This window comes from Gymnoscopelus braueri, assembly GCF_963280865.1.
Source record: "Gymnoscopelus braueri genome assembly, chromosome: 17".
Classification (NCBI taxonomy): domain Eukaryota; kingdom Metazoa; phylum Chordata; class Actinopteri; order Myctophiformes; family Myctophidae; genus Gymnoscopelus; species Gymnoscopelus braueri.
In genome coordinates, this window is record NC_137617.1 from 45,701,049 (window position 1) to 45,715,149 (window position 14,101).

General features: G+C 41.8%; 2 protein-coding genes across 2 annotated transcripts in view; both read left to right on the forward strand.

Annotated features, from left to right (window-relative positions):
- Nucleotides 1-14,101, forward strand: part of LOC308105418 (N-lysine methyltransferase SMYD2-like) — a 78,176-nt gene that overhangs the window by 4,208 nt on the left and 59,867 nt on the right. The window lies entirely within an intron of this gene.
- Nucleotides 1,522-14,039, forward strand: LOC308105421 (N-lysine methyltransferase SMYD2-B-like). Its single transcript, XM_080456137.1, has 10 exons — nt 1,522-1,623; nt 5,098-5,158; nt 8,533-8,642; nt 9,345-9,415; nt 10,109-10,211; nt 11,576-11,686; nt 12,163-12,292; nt 12,713-12,887; nt 13,356-13,464; nt 13,650-14,039. The coding sequence occupies exons 1-10, from the start codon at nt 1,528-1,530 to the stop codon at nt 13,749-13,751; spliced, it is 1,068 nt and encodes a 355-aa protein (XP_080312263.1). The 5' UTR covers nt 1,522-1,527; the 3' UTR covers nt 13,752-14,039.

Consider the following 14,101-nt stretch of genomic DNA (forward strand, 5'->3'; position numbering starts at 1 on the left):
GATATTTTAAAATATATTTCCGTGAACGGAAGTGCCAGTTTCCTCTCTTGGATTTCGGGAGTTGTAGTTCCAGACTCTATATAGCATTCAGAGATTGTGGAATAGTTGTTTGGCTACGCAAGACTAGAAACGAGTGGATGAGGAGGATGAGGAGGAGGAGGAAGAAGCGGGTTTATGACTGTAGGAAATTGAAGCTTTTATGTATTTACCAGGGACAGTGCACATTAATCAACATGTCAGTTTTCACGTTGACGTAAATGAGCCAGAGTTAGCCAAAAGCAAATTTTCATCTGAAGTTGCTCACATTATTCCTCTACCATCTGATTGTTAATTTGTTCTTAGTTACTTTTTTGATTGATTGATTGAATACTTTATACTAGTGAGAAATGTAAACAGCTGTGCATGGTACAGTAAGACATTAGGCTAAAAGGATAACACAAAAAGGTCCTGGGGACTGTTTCCTTGTATGGCTTTGTTTCATATCTGATACAGTTCTAGCCAAACAGGCACCAAACAGGCACCTTGAAATCAAATGGAAATTAGATTTTTGGATAACACTTCTGATTGAGTGTAAAACAGAAACATAGAATGGAATGTGATTGATCACACATGGAAGTTCACCTTTGATTTCACTGTGGATCAATAAGAAGAAAAAAAAACAGATTTTTGGGTCCGATGCTGATCTAAATTTCCGAGCGTCCTAGACCACCGATAACGTATACAGTATTTTATTTTTCTAATCATTATCAAACGTTTATAAAAAAGTTTATATTTGAGAACATTTAACTTATAAGCTAATAAATAAATGTAAATAAACACAAATAACTGTTTGATAAGATAGGTTTAAATTAAGTAAACTTCAATTATGAAAATAACAATTCATTTGAATTGTACAATTAACAAGGAAATAAGTCAATATACACATGAACTGAATGTCATTTTATTTAAACACTTAGGCTAAGCCTCAAGCCCCAACAGTAGACATGCAAACATCTGATTCAGGTGGAGAAGAGATTCAGTGGGTTAATAAAAAATAATAGCTTTGTGTGACATGAAGATATGAGAAGAGGGTAAGGAAGGACACAGGTCAGTCAAGGACAGGACTAGTGTATAGTGAGAGCTTAGCATTGTGTTGAGTGGCATTACTGGCATAGCACTGTATTGTACATAGCATAGCTTAGACGCCCTATAGACCAACTGTTAAGCAGTATTTGTGGGCGAGTCTAATGTTGGTGTCACTGTGTGCCAGGCAACATGCTTGTAGGGTTAATTTCATGCCTTTACACAGATATACATAAATGAAAGACATCCACAACTAATGTTATAACCGGCTTCAGGTGTGTGTGTGTGTGTGTGTGTGTGTGTGTGTGTGTGTGTGTGTGTGTGTGTGTGTGTGTGTGTGTGTGTGTGTGTGTGTGTGTGTGTGTGTGTGTGTGTGTGTGTGTGTGTGTGTGTGTGTGTGTGTGTGTGTGTGTGTGTGTGTGTGTGTGTGTGTGTGTGTGTGTGTGTCAGGAAGGGAACTGGGCTATGCATAAGCTGGAGTGCTTGGCAATGTTTAAGTATGGTCCGAAATGGTGTCCATCAGAGCGAGTCCGCCTGGTGGCCAGGATCCTTGCCACAAAGGTGAGTGGGGGGGTCTTTCTTGATAATTCTTTCCAACACTGTTCCTAATAATGAAATACGAGTCGTTGGGTCTATTGTAGTCTCGCGAGAGGAATAAACATATTGAATAATGAATAATCACCCAAAAACTCACATCATACAGGAAATATAGGTAAAAAAAACTGAAACACAGACGGACAAACAAAACAAAACAACATCAGTCAAGCAATATATATCCATGATCTATAATCCTCATAACGGCACAACATCCCCGCCACTGCAAGCCCAGCTATCGCATCAACATTCCACCCAATCTGGGAACCCATCGGCAAATAAATAATCCTTTGAATTTGCCTCTGGGGGCACCGTGACACCGTCCGATTCCCGTGTAGAGACTATAGAGATGTCGGCCCGTTCACTCTCCTTCAGCCCTCCTCTTCCGGTGGTGCTCCTATGTTTACATTCCTGATAACAACAAATCTACACGTTGGAATGGGAGTTGCCGACAGATTAGAGATTACATTCCACCAGACCTCACGTATCCTCAATCAGGGATGGATTTAAATTCTGGACAAATTGAAAGACTTATTGGAGGAGCCATTTAATGAGTCTAATCTTTTCTAGTTTTAGACAGTACAAGAAGTCTCTTCTTATCCAATGAGTGTGAGAGGGGGAAGTAGGTGATTTCTAATTAATCCAAATTAGTCTCCTAGCCAATACAGTGACAAAAGCCAAAGCATATTTTTTCCAATTAAATATATTTTCTTTGCTTTCGGGAGGTGTAGTTCCAGACTATATACAGCATTTGGAGATTGTGGAATAGTTGTCTGGCTTGATTGATTGATTGATGTAGTTTATTTAGAAAGACATGAGAATAGTACATGACAGTACATGGAAGTACAAATTCACAATACAAGGTCTACTAAACTGGAAACTCTCATTAAGCACTAAGCTTGTTTAAGATGAGAACCCCATGCACACAAATCATGATGTCATATAAGAGGCAGACATATATACACACTACTATACAGAATGTCATACAATCAGCTTTCAGGTTACTGGTATGACGAGAGAAAAAAAATAAAAAATATATATACAAAAGAGGAAAATGAAGGAGGGGGGGGGTAGGTTAAGACTTAGACAGGGGCCATTTTCGAATTGCAGCCTCCTGAAGGTGTATCTTTAGGGCAGTTTTGAAAGTGAGTAGGGTTTTACACTCCTTTACTCCTTTTGGTAGGGCATTCCACATATTTGATGAATAGCATGAGAACGAGTTCATTCCCTTTGTTGAGCCAAATCTGGGTTGAACATGATTTGTGGAGCTGCCTCTGGTGTTATGATCATGGACTGCATTAACATTTTGGAAGTATTTTGACAAATACAGGGGGATCCCAATGTTGTGGTGTATCTTGAAAACCAGGCCCATAGCAAGTTGCTGTACTCTGTCCTCAACCCTAAGCCATCCAATCCTAGCAAAATGAGCAGGGGTTAGATGGGTTCTGTGATTGAGGCCAAGAAGTAGCCTTACAAGTTTGTTTTGGGATGTTTGGAGCCTTGTTTTTAAGGCCTTGGAGGCTACGCGAGACTAGCCTGGTAAAACCACACCCCTTTCGGAAATCTCATTTCCATTTGATTTCAAGGAGTCTGGCATGCAGGCTTGTCTGGGCGTTCATAACATGAACTCTCCTATCAGCGTCCTTGCTCATTGTTCTGTGATTGACAGTGTAGGTTGGCCAATCAGGTGGAACCCGAGTGAAACCGAATGGAGCCGAGTGCAGCCGACCGAAATGGAACAGGAACGCTCTCAAACTTTGTTTTTGAGGCACAGAATTTACTTTTAAGATATCATTCGGTTAGAATTTAGTTGTTTAACTTCATATATGTGGTCAATTAATCATGACAGAGCCTATTTAAAAAATAAATTCAGAGAACCGGCAGGGGCGGGCAGTGACACACATGTATCCGAATAAAGCAACCTATTTTCCGCATGGCCCTTTCAAAAGTCCAAAAGACCAAAACAAACAGTGAAAACACCAAAATACAGCGAGAGGGAAGTGTGTTTCTGAAAGTAAACATCACCACACTACTGTATTGGCTGATGACTGCTAGTTTAGAGGGTAATTATTGGTAAAAATGTGCTTATTGTTTTGTTATGTAAGTTACATACTATGCCTTTAAATTCTGATTGTGGGGACAGAAAGCAGACCTGTCTCAGATGACCTGAGAGGTCTGGATGGTTCATGATAGCACAAGATCTGAAAAGTATTTAAGCCTTAAACCATTCAGTGCTTTATAAACCAACAGTAGCATTTTGAAATCAGTTATTTGATAATTCTTCTTAATGTTACCCCGCTAAATAAATGTAAGGCAGACCAAAGTGTAGGGTACAAAAATAGCAATTATTTTATTATAGAAAAGTTTACAAAATGGTACTTTCATTTATTTGCATATATATAAATGGTTTTAAAGGTGTTTGAGCAAATATAAAGGGAAAAGACTGGTACAAAAAGTAAAGTAAATCAAAAATAAATCAAAGGGAAAAGGAACAGCGGTCCTTAAAGTGCCGCTTGTTCATAAGGGGGATCTACAATCAATGAAAAAAGCACATTGGTCAGTTTATAATATGCACATAATATCATAACATCGTAACATCAACACAATATAATAAAATGCACTAATGCCCTCTACAAAATGTCACAGGTACATTACAATAGGCAAACCAATAAAAGGAATACCTTCCCATATAGCTCTTAAGTTTATACTCAGTGGTGTCACACAGGCAAAACCTCCCTCTCAACAGGTTATACACACACACCACAGAACAGGCCCCGTCTCCACCTGTATCTGTTGAGCAATGACATTATACATGAACGTTAAACACAGTGTTACACAGAAACAAACTACCGCACATATATCAACCCTTGTTCACCTTTGCACATACTGTACATATACTCACATTTCTTCTGTTTAAATGCCTATATGTAGCTAAAGCAGCCACACCCCAAACAATGGACCGGCACGACAACAGTACCGTGGAACAGACCTGACAACATAAAAACATTTCTTCATTGTAGACATACAAAATAAAACAACAATAAAAGCGAGGATACAAAACCAAAAAAACAAACAGGCTTACCGAGTTAACTGGTCAGCACGCAAACCTCCTCCTCTCATCACGCTACCGGCAGTGTTGAAGACCCACAGCTTACTGACCTGTTAGCTGCCTGTTCAGAACCCTCTTAAATGGGAGTCTCACTCAGGAAGTCAGTCTGTACTCACTGCTACCCTCTAGGGGCTACATTAATATTAGCACTAAAGGACATGAATGATACAGTATGTGATGGGTATAAGTACAGGTACCTTATGATGAACTATCTGTTATTATTGAATTGATTTGTACTAACTGCTTTATATAGAAGTAACCTTTGTGCATTATTGCACAAAGTGTAGAATTTTTGCCAATGCTTAATTTCTTGCAAATGCTTCTTTCTACAGAAGGCACAGAAAGAAAGATCTGCATCTGAGAAGCTTATACTGATGGGAGAATTGCAATCACGTAAGGGATCACTCAACAGAAACACACAAACATGCACACACATGGGTACATTCGCCATAAAATGTTAATTTTATGTAATTCATTCATAACTAAGAGAGAGGAAAGATGTAGCCAAATGGACCCTTACTGGTATATATGCGCACACACACACATGCATACATACACACACACACATTATTCAGTCTGCACTTCGGCCCATAGTGAGCGAGTATGAGAAATCAGAAAATGAGCCGAAGTCCAGACTGATACCGTGGAGGAACGTGAGGGTGAATCCATGTTATCAGTCTGGCCAATGCCATGCTAGGGGGCTCGGGGCTTGTCAAATTATGAGTGTATGACACTGTTAACATCAAAATCCAGGTGCAGAAGCCCACTTTTAATGCCGAAATAAAGTCGTGTCGGCCTTGTCCAGACTACAATATGACTTTCATTCAGAGGTTCGGGGCTACCGTCGTAAAGTAGGCTGTACAGTGCCACGGAGATGTTGTTGTGACATCCCGAACTCATTTTGCCGTTCGGCTGTGTTTCCTTATTCATTCAGCCCAGCTTCAAGTTCATTTTGTTGGCAGTGAAGCCAAGTAAACACCGGTACTTTGGAAGAGACACAAGCCAACTTCTAAATGCTTGTGGCTGGGAAATGAGCTGCGCAGAGTGGATAGTGTATCGGCCGTCTCTCACTGGCCGAGTGGCTGTCTTATGTCTGCGCTCTGGCAGGGGAGTGGTGACAGACACAGCGTTCTAAAGACGCTGTGATTGATTGTTTGAAGCGGCCGTATAAGCGTATCCCAAACAGAAATTGTCCTTAACATCCCGCCCTCCAATTGCTGTGATTGGTTTAGATGCGCAGAGGGAGTGTTCAGATCAGGAAGCCCATGTGAAATTAGACCTACGGATGCCTCTAAGGGTAAAAAAAAAGCGCTTTTGTAAAAGATTAATGCGATAAAAATATTATATTATATAATATATAATATAATAAATATATATATAATTAGGGGTTCAGCGTCTTGCTCAAGGACACTTTGATTGATTGATTCCTTTCTATCAAGACCAAGTTTGACCTAATGAATGCATAGATTAAATATCAAAACATACGGGCGGAAAACATACGGGCGGGGTTTGCGGGCATCACCAGGGCTTCTGAGCAGCGGGGGCGGTGTTTGCCTAGAACTGCAGTGGGATCCATAATAACGCGGCATAGCAGTGCCGGCCATTTTGTAGTGCCACAATTCGAAAGCCCCTTCATTTTTCCCGAATGTATTTACAGTATACCAATTATTTTAAGCCTGGAACCAAGCCAACCAGGCTCCTGGTGAATCATGACCATAAAACATTTGTTCTGTGGATTTTCTTTTTTTTATATATAATTATACTATATTTAATAAATACCATTTGTTTTGCGGGTTTCAAATGTATGTTTTCACAGAATCAAATGTTTTATAGTCATGAATCATCAGGAGCCTGGATGCCTTATTTCCAGGGGTAAAATAATTAATATAAATATTTTCGGAAATCTCTATGGGAAAAATTAATGGGGTTCCTTCTATCCTTCCTATCTAAAACTCTCGAACGTGCTGTCTTTAAACAACTGTCCTCCTATCTCCACCAGAACGACCTCCTGGACTCCAACCAGTCTGGGTTCAAAGTGGGTCACTCGACAGAGACTGCCCTCCTGGCAGTGACGGAGTCGCTCCATGCCGCTAGAGCGAACTCTCTCTCCTCCGTTCTGATACTCCTGGACCTGTCTGCAGCGTTCGACACGGTGAACCATCAGATCCTCCTCTCCACCCTCGAGGGGATGGGTGTCTCAGGCTCTGCACTCTCCCTGTTTGCATCCTACCTGACGGGTCGCTCCTACCAGGTGATGCTGAGAGGGTCTGTGTCAGAACCACACAGGCTCACAACTGGGGTTCCCCAAGGCTCGGTTCTGGGTCCTCTTCTTTTCTCTCTCTACACTACATCTCTGGGTGCTGTCATCCACTCCCATGGCTTTTCCTACCACTGCTATGCCGATGACACCCAGCTAATCCTCTCATTCCCCCCCTCTGATACCCAGGTGGAGACACGCATTGCTGCTTGTCTGGCTGACATCTCGGAGTGGATGTCGACAAACCACCTGAAGCTCAACCTGGACAAGACCGAGCTGATGTTCCTCCCGGGGAAGGGCTGTCCACACCGAGACATGGCCATCACCATTGATAATGCTGTGGTGACCTCAACTCGGACTGCGAAGAATCTGGGTGTGACCCTGGACGATCAACTGACGTTCTTGGCAAACATCGCATCAGTGACGAGGTCCTGCAGATTCCTGCTCTACAACATCAGGAGGATTCGCCCCTTCCTCACGGAGAAGGCAGCCCAGGTGCTCATCCAGGCTCTCGTCATCTCCCGCCTGGACTACTGCAACTCCCTCCTTGCTGGTGCTCCGGCATCTGCCATCAAACCCCTGGAGCTTGTTCAGAAAGCTGCGGCTCGTCTGGTGTTCAACCGCCCCAAGTTCTCCCACACAACCATCCTTCTCCGCTCTCTACACTGGCTCCCCGTAGCGGCTCGCATCCACTTCAAAACCCTGGTGCTAGCCTATAGGGCAGTGAAAGGAACAGCTCCTTCCTACCTCCGGGCTATGGTCGATGCCTACACCCCTGCCCGACCACTTCGGTCTGCCACCTCGGGGCGACTGATTGCCTCGTCACTCAAGGGTCCTTCTGGCCGATCCACACGGTCACGACTCTTTTCTGTTCTGGCCCCACAGTGGTGGAATGAACTTCCCACTGATGTTAGGACAGCAGAGTCACTGCCCATATTTCGCCGCAGGCTGAAAACTCACCTCTTCAGGAAACACTACCCTTCCTCTCTGCCTGACCTACTTGTTGTTAACTAGTTGTACGAACGCTTGTTTTCTATTGCTGTATTGTTTATTGGATTATTGGATTGTTTATTGGATCTTGTTTAGTCGATTCACTTATTTGTTTTAGCTCATGCTCATTTGATTTAGCTATTTTGTCTCATCTGTTTAAGGAAATAGGTAGCTGATATATTGCACTTTTACCTTAGCGCTAGGTATACTCTTGGTTGCTTGTTTTTGCAGATAATGCACTAAAGACTTCTGGTGATTAGTAGTTTTCGTTCCCTACCTATGTTGAATACACTTATTGTAAGTCGCTTTGGATAAAAGCGTCTGCTAAATGACTGTAATGTAATGTTCGATTTGTGGCACCACAAAATGGCCACCACTGCTATGCCCTATAGGGTTAAAGTGGTTAATACAGTGGAGCAGTGCATTAACCTGTCTATTCTGTATTTATATTCTTTGCACATGGGTACATTTTTACACTTTCAGTTAATTAACACTGTGTATTTTACTGTGTATTTTACAGACGAAGAGAGGAAATCGATTCACGAGGCTGACATCTCCAGCCTGCATCACTTCTATTCCAAACACCTGGACTTCCCTGATCACCATGACCTGCTTTCACTCTTCTCCCAGGTAGCCACTGTGCACACACGCACACACACACACACACACACACACACACACACACACACACACACACACACACACACACACACACACACACACACACACACACACACACACACACACACACACACACACACACACACACACACACGTAGTTGTTGTCCAGCGGAAACCTTGTGCAAAACTGTTACTTTACAGGAACTGGGGGGGAAAAATAACCTGTGTTCAGTGAATACAATGTAGTTATGCTTTAGTCACAAGCTCTTAATACTGTCCATTGGTTCAAAGTTTCTAAAACCCATGGACAGACTTTACCACTTTCAACCTGGCATCCCATTATAGGTAAAGAAAAATCTAAAATCAATAGCTGATCTACAAGCTCACATCACAATGCACATCACTGTGAGCTACAAAGAAAAAAATAAATATGGAGATACAAGGTTTCTGCCAGACAGTAACAATATACTGTACCCCCCCCCTTTACTGTCTGCTACTTTGATACAGAATAGCATTAGTACACACTGACCACTTTCTCACCTGTCCAGCACTCATGGATTCTGAAACGCTAACAATCTGCCAACTGTTTCTCAACTAACTCACTGCAGATCATAAAAAATGAGAGGAAGAAGAAAATAACGACCAAATTGTTATTCAACAGGTGTGAATACATTAGTAGGATTAGTAATGATTTCTCTCTCTGTGCAACAGGTTTTCTTCAATTGCTTCATTGTGCATGATGAGGAATTGAAACCAGTTATGGGTCCTGCAGTCTACCCAGAGTAAACACACACACACACACACAGACACACACACACACACACACACACACACACACACACACACACACACACACACACACACACACACACACACACACACACACACACACACACACACACACACACAGTGTACAGTATATAGCAACATACATTTGTTTTAATTTTTGAATAAATATTTTTTAGTTTTTCAGAAAACTTAGACCTCAGGTCTAAATGGGTTAATGGGCCTTATTTAAAAATTGTTATATTTGTGAAATATTAAATATTGCATTAAAAGGCCATTTAAGCATACATGGACGTTTTGAAGAAGTAAAATCACCATTCCAATCAATTCCCCATACTTGAATTGTGCAGAGAAGTGGGTTCATATATGAACACCATTGAAAGTTGTTGTATATTTGTTGTAACAATTTGCATGTGAAAATATAGGGGTCCACACATTTAATGCATGATAACTGCACTAAGCTACTAGTCTGCAATGGTTATCATGCCAAACTGTGAACTAGAGATGTATACAGCTAGTCAAAAAATCTAACTTAGATTTGCCCACCCATTTGATAATCATGGCTCAATTTTGGGGCTCTGGCTCATGGACTAACTCTCACTCTCTCTCTCGCGCTCTCTCTCTCTCTCTCCTCGTTGTCTCTTCTCTTCCTGTTGACCTTCTCTCTCCATCACCCTCTCTCCCCTCAGTGTTTCCCTCATAAACCACAGCTGTGTACCCAGTGTGGTTGTCACGTACAAGGGAACGGCAGCAGAAATACGGGCAGTACAGGATATGAAGCCTGGTGATGAGGTGAGGAGAGGAGACAGCTGATCAGGGATGTATTTGTGTGGATGGGGGACACGGTATGTGGTACAAGGGGGTAGGGCAGTGGTTTTCAACCTTTTTCATATCAAGGTCCATTATTTATTTGGCTTTTGAGCCACAGACTACTGTTTGATGAGATTAAAGGCGGTTACACACCGGCGAATATGCGAATATACGCAAAATTCGGACTCGTTCCGAATAATTAAAAGACGCTTTTTTCGCTCCGCGAAACTGGTGTGGAAGCTTGCATTGACTTTATAAGGTTTTAAAAAAAAACGTATAATCGCATGAAAAAAATCGCCCCGTGTGTAAGGACCTTTAGACTCTCAGACCCCAAACATTGCTAAAAATAGCAAAATAATTATATATCTTTTGTGAGGGTCTTGTAAGCCTGTACGTGATGGGCATCAGTCTTTTAGGGTGGGTACACACTGTAGGATATTTGCTCTGATTATGCTGTCGGGACCTTTTTGGCGATCGCCGACAAAACCCCCCTCGGGCTCTGATCAGCGACATATTGCTCGCTGTGTGTGAAAGGCTCTGCAAGAGGATCTACCTGCGATAAAAGCGCTCGGCGATGCGTTCCCGAGTGTTTCTAGGTATATAGCAGGTTTGATATTTGGCTCTGTCGCCGACTGGACATCATACAGTATCATACTGTATGAATCATACAGTATGAACGGGGTTGCGATCACTCAGCGAGGAGATCTGCGCTACAGCCAATGAGAGCACATTAGAGCCACCGTGACTAGGGGAGGGTCGCTGGACCTGACCACAACAGACAGACCCCCGCATAGTACTGCAATATTACTGCCCAGTCCTGTATTAAGTTAAACATTATAAAACAGACGAGAGAGTGAGCGAGCATGCTTGAGAGGGGGGGGGGGGGGGGGGGGGGGGGTGTGTGTGTGTGTGTGTGTGTGTGTGTGTGTGTGTGTGTGTGTGTGTGTGTGTGTGTGTGTGTGTGTGTGTGTGTGTGTGTGTGTGTGTGTGTGTGTGTGTGTGTGTGTGTGTGTGGTGTTGCCAGAGTTTGCGAGAGAAATGAGCAACCAGGTCTATGAAAACAAGCCCAACAAAAGCGACAAGGCCACATGAGCACTTTAAACCTGTATACAAATACATTGGATATTTGAAAATAGCCGATGACAGCCAATTTCAAGAAATGGACTCCTGTAGTGTGAAATGCTTAACGATCAGATGACTCCCTGACCACTTTAAAAGTCCTACAGTGTGTACTTGCCCTTAGACACCCCAGATTAAAAAACAACTATTTGACCACAGAATTAGATGTGGAGAAGAAACCTGAAGTACTATTCACATGTCTGTGTGTGTTCCTGTGCCTTCCAAAGATGCTGTACGGCTACATAGACCTTATGTACCCAACAGAAGACAGAAACGACCAGTTAAGAGACAAATACAACTTCACCTGTGACTGCCAGGAATGTCAAAATAAGTCCAAAGTAAGTCATGTAAAACCAAGACATATGAGTGACATATAGTACAGTTAATTTCAGAAGTTTTGGTGTCCTGTGAGGGAATTTGGAAGTGTAAACACAGAGATAAAAACCTTAGAACATAGAGCAAACCTGCGATTCCCTAACCTTTTCAACTCGAGACCCAAAAGAGAAATGTGGTGTCTGCACAGGACCCACATGTGCAAAAATACTATTATTATTACGGATTCATATATTATTATTAATCACTTGAGCCCTATTTTTCAGAAAATTGGGAATATTTTTTGAACATTTCTGAGAATCTTCTGAACCATTTTTGAAATAAACAAACAAACAAACAAACAAACAAACACAATCATCACCTCAACATCACACACAAGAGCACAGCAGTGTTGATAGATCATTGATAACAGAATTATCCTAGTTCACAAGCGGCTAATGTTCCTCAACTCTATAATGTCATCTTCTCTCCTTGGTCTCAGGACGAGGCCAAGCTCAAAGTGCGTGAGCGGAGTGATCCCATTGGGCCAGACGTCATCAGTAACATGGTCAGCTTCGCTAAGAAGACCATTGGACGCAATGGACGGTTTGAATTAGCCATCAAGAGCAAAAATATCCTAAAGTTGATGATTAATTGTCACTCAAATAATTGCGATTAACGATTTAATTCTGTGTTTAGCATTGAACATTGGAACAAATTCAGCCTTGTAGGCTTCGTAATCATAAATTGCACAGGGCAGATATGACAAATAACTGAAATATACAAATACATTTTATTCGTGTAAAAAAAAGCAGAAATAGCTGATCTACAAGCTTACAACGCATCACAAAGTGACTCATTGTAAGCTTGTAGATCTGCTATTTCAGATTTTTTTTATTATTTGAAAATGTGTGAACATTTAAAAAAAAAAAGTAAAAGCTGTTGAATCAACAAAGTATAGCATCCCACCGTTACAAGAGTCTGATTTGAGTACCTTTAACAATAGCTTTTCAGGTTCAGCCTGTGCCATTGCATCCTTAACTCTCTTGCACCCCCTAGCGAGTTGCTGGATATGTGTAAACAGTCCCTGGAGAAGATGGGAACCGTGTTCGATGACTCCAATGTGTACATGGTCCTCGTGATGGACATAGCCATGGCGTTGTGTACCTCCATGGGAGATCTGAATGGTGCGATCTGTTATGGCGAGAAGATCGCACAGCCTTTCAGGTAGCCTATATTACAACTGTCAGGAATGTCCTCAAATCTCAAAACCTGGAGGGAGCGAGTCATAGAGCCGGGCTATTAACCGAAAATATATCAAAATCGATATTTAGGCCTACAGGTTAATTGACTAATCAGGAAGCTTTAAAAAAAAACATATATATTTATATCAATGAATCAACAATTTGATTCGATTTTTTATTATCGACTAAATCGATTGTCTGATTAACCACTTAACCCTGTATTATATAGACTTCAGTGTACAATGGTGGCGTACACAGAGAGTAAATAGCCGATCTACAAGATCACACGCTTGTAGATCTGCTATTTTCAGTAATATTATTATGTGTTTAATAATCGTTCATTAATCGTAATCTAGAAATAATCAGGATATTAATTTTAAGTCATAGCCATATCGCCCAGTGTGTCATATCGTTATATAATGGCTGTGCAAATCCTCCTTGTCCTGTGCAGTGAGCTGTATCCACCATTCTCTATGGCCTTGTACGACCTCTACATGAGGTTGACTAAACTCTACATGAGCGTGGAAGACTCATTCATGGCCATGGGTTATCTCGAGAAGGTAATGATTTAGCTCACTATATAGTCTAAAAGACTCACAGTGGGTTGATGAACATTTTTCAAATACAGTGCATCAGTTACTAGCCTATATAATTCAGTTGCTACATCAAGTTGTGAACAAAAGTGAAGAACACTACATTGTGTGTGTGTGTGTGTGTGTGTGTGTGTGTGTGTGTGCGTGTGCAGGCACTACCCATCATGGAGGTGAATTGTGGGAAGGATCATCCGTACCTGAAAGAGCTACAAAAACATTACGCCAAATTTGGACCCCTTAAAGATAAGTCGTAAAGTGCAGGGGGCTTCAAGCTAAAATCAATACATGTAAAAAGGACCACCCAAAATGATATCTATTTGTCCGCAGTTGTAACAGTTGCCTTTTCTTTTGCACATTTTTCTTTTTATGCTTTATTTTGTAACTTCTATTGAAGGCGCCTGAGTGCCTTAGAGCCAGTTGTGGGCCGGTTCACCTTGAGGGGAGGGAGGGGTGCCGCAGTAATCTGCAGGTAAAGTGATAAGGGTCACAGTCACAGGTGTAACGAGCCATGGCTTGTTACACCTGTGACCCTTATCACAGCTTATGATTAACACACAGGGGGAGATTATATGTTTTTGTACCGTTCTCTTTATTTGCATCAACA

Excerpts from the sequence above, each read along its gene's own strand:
- LOC308105421 (XM_080456137.1), top strand. The coding sequence starts at position 1,528 with ATGCATAAGCTGGAGTGCTTGGCAATGTTTAAGTATGGTCCGAAATGG. Across the intron at positions 1,624-5,097 it reads CCAGGATCCTTGCCACAAAG|AAGGCACAGAAAGAAAGATC; the intron begins GTGAGTGGGGGG and ends TTCTTTCTACAG. Across the intron at positions 11,687-12,162 it reads AATGTCAAAATAAGTCCAAA|GACGAGGCCAAGCTCAAAGT; the intron begins GTAAGTCATGTA and ends CCTTGGTCTCAG.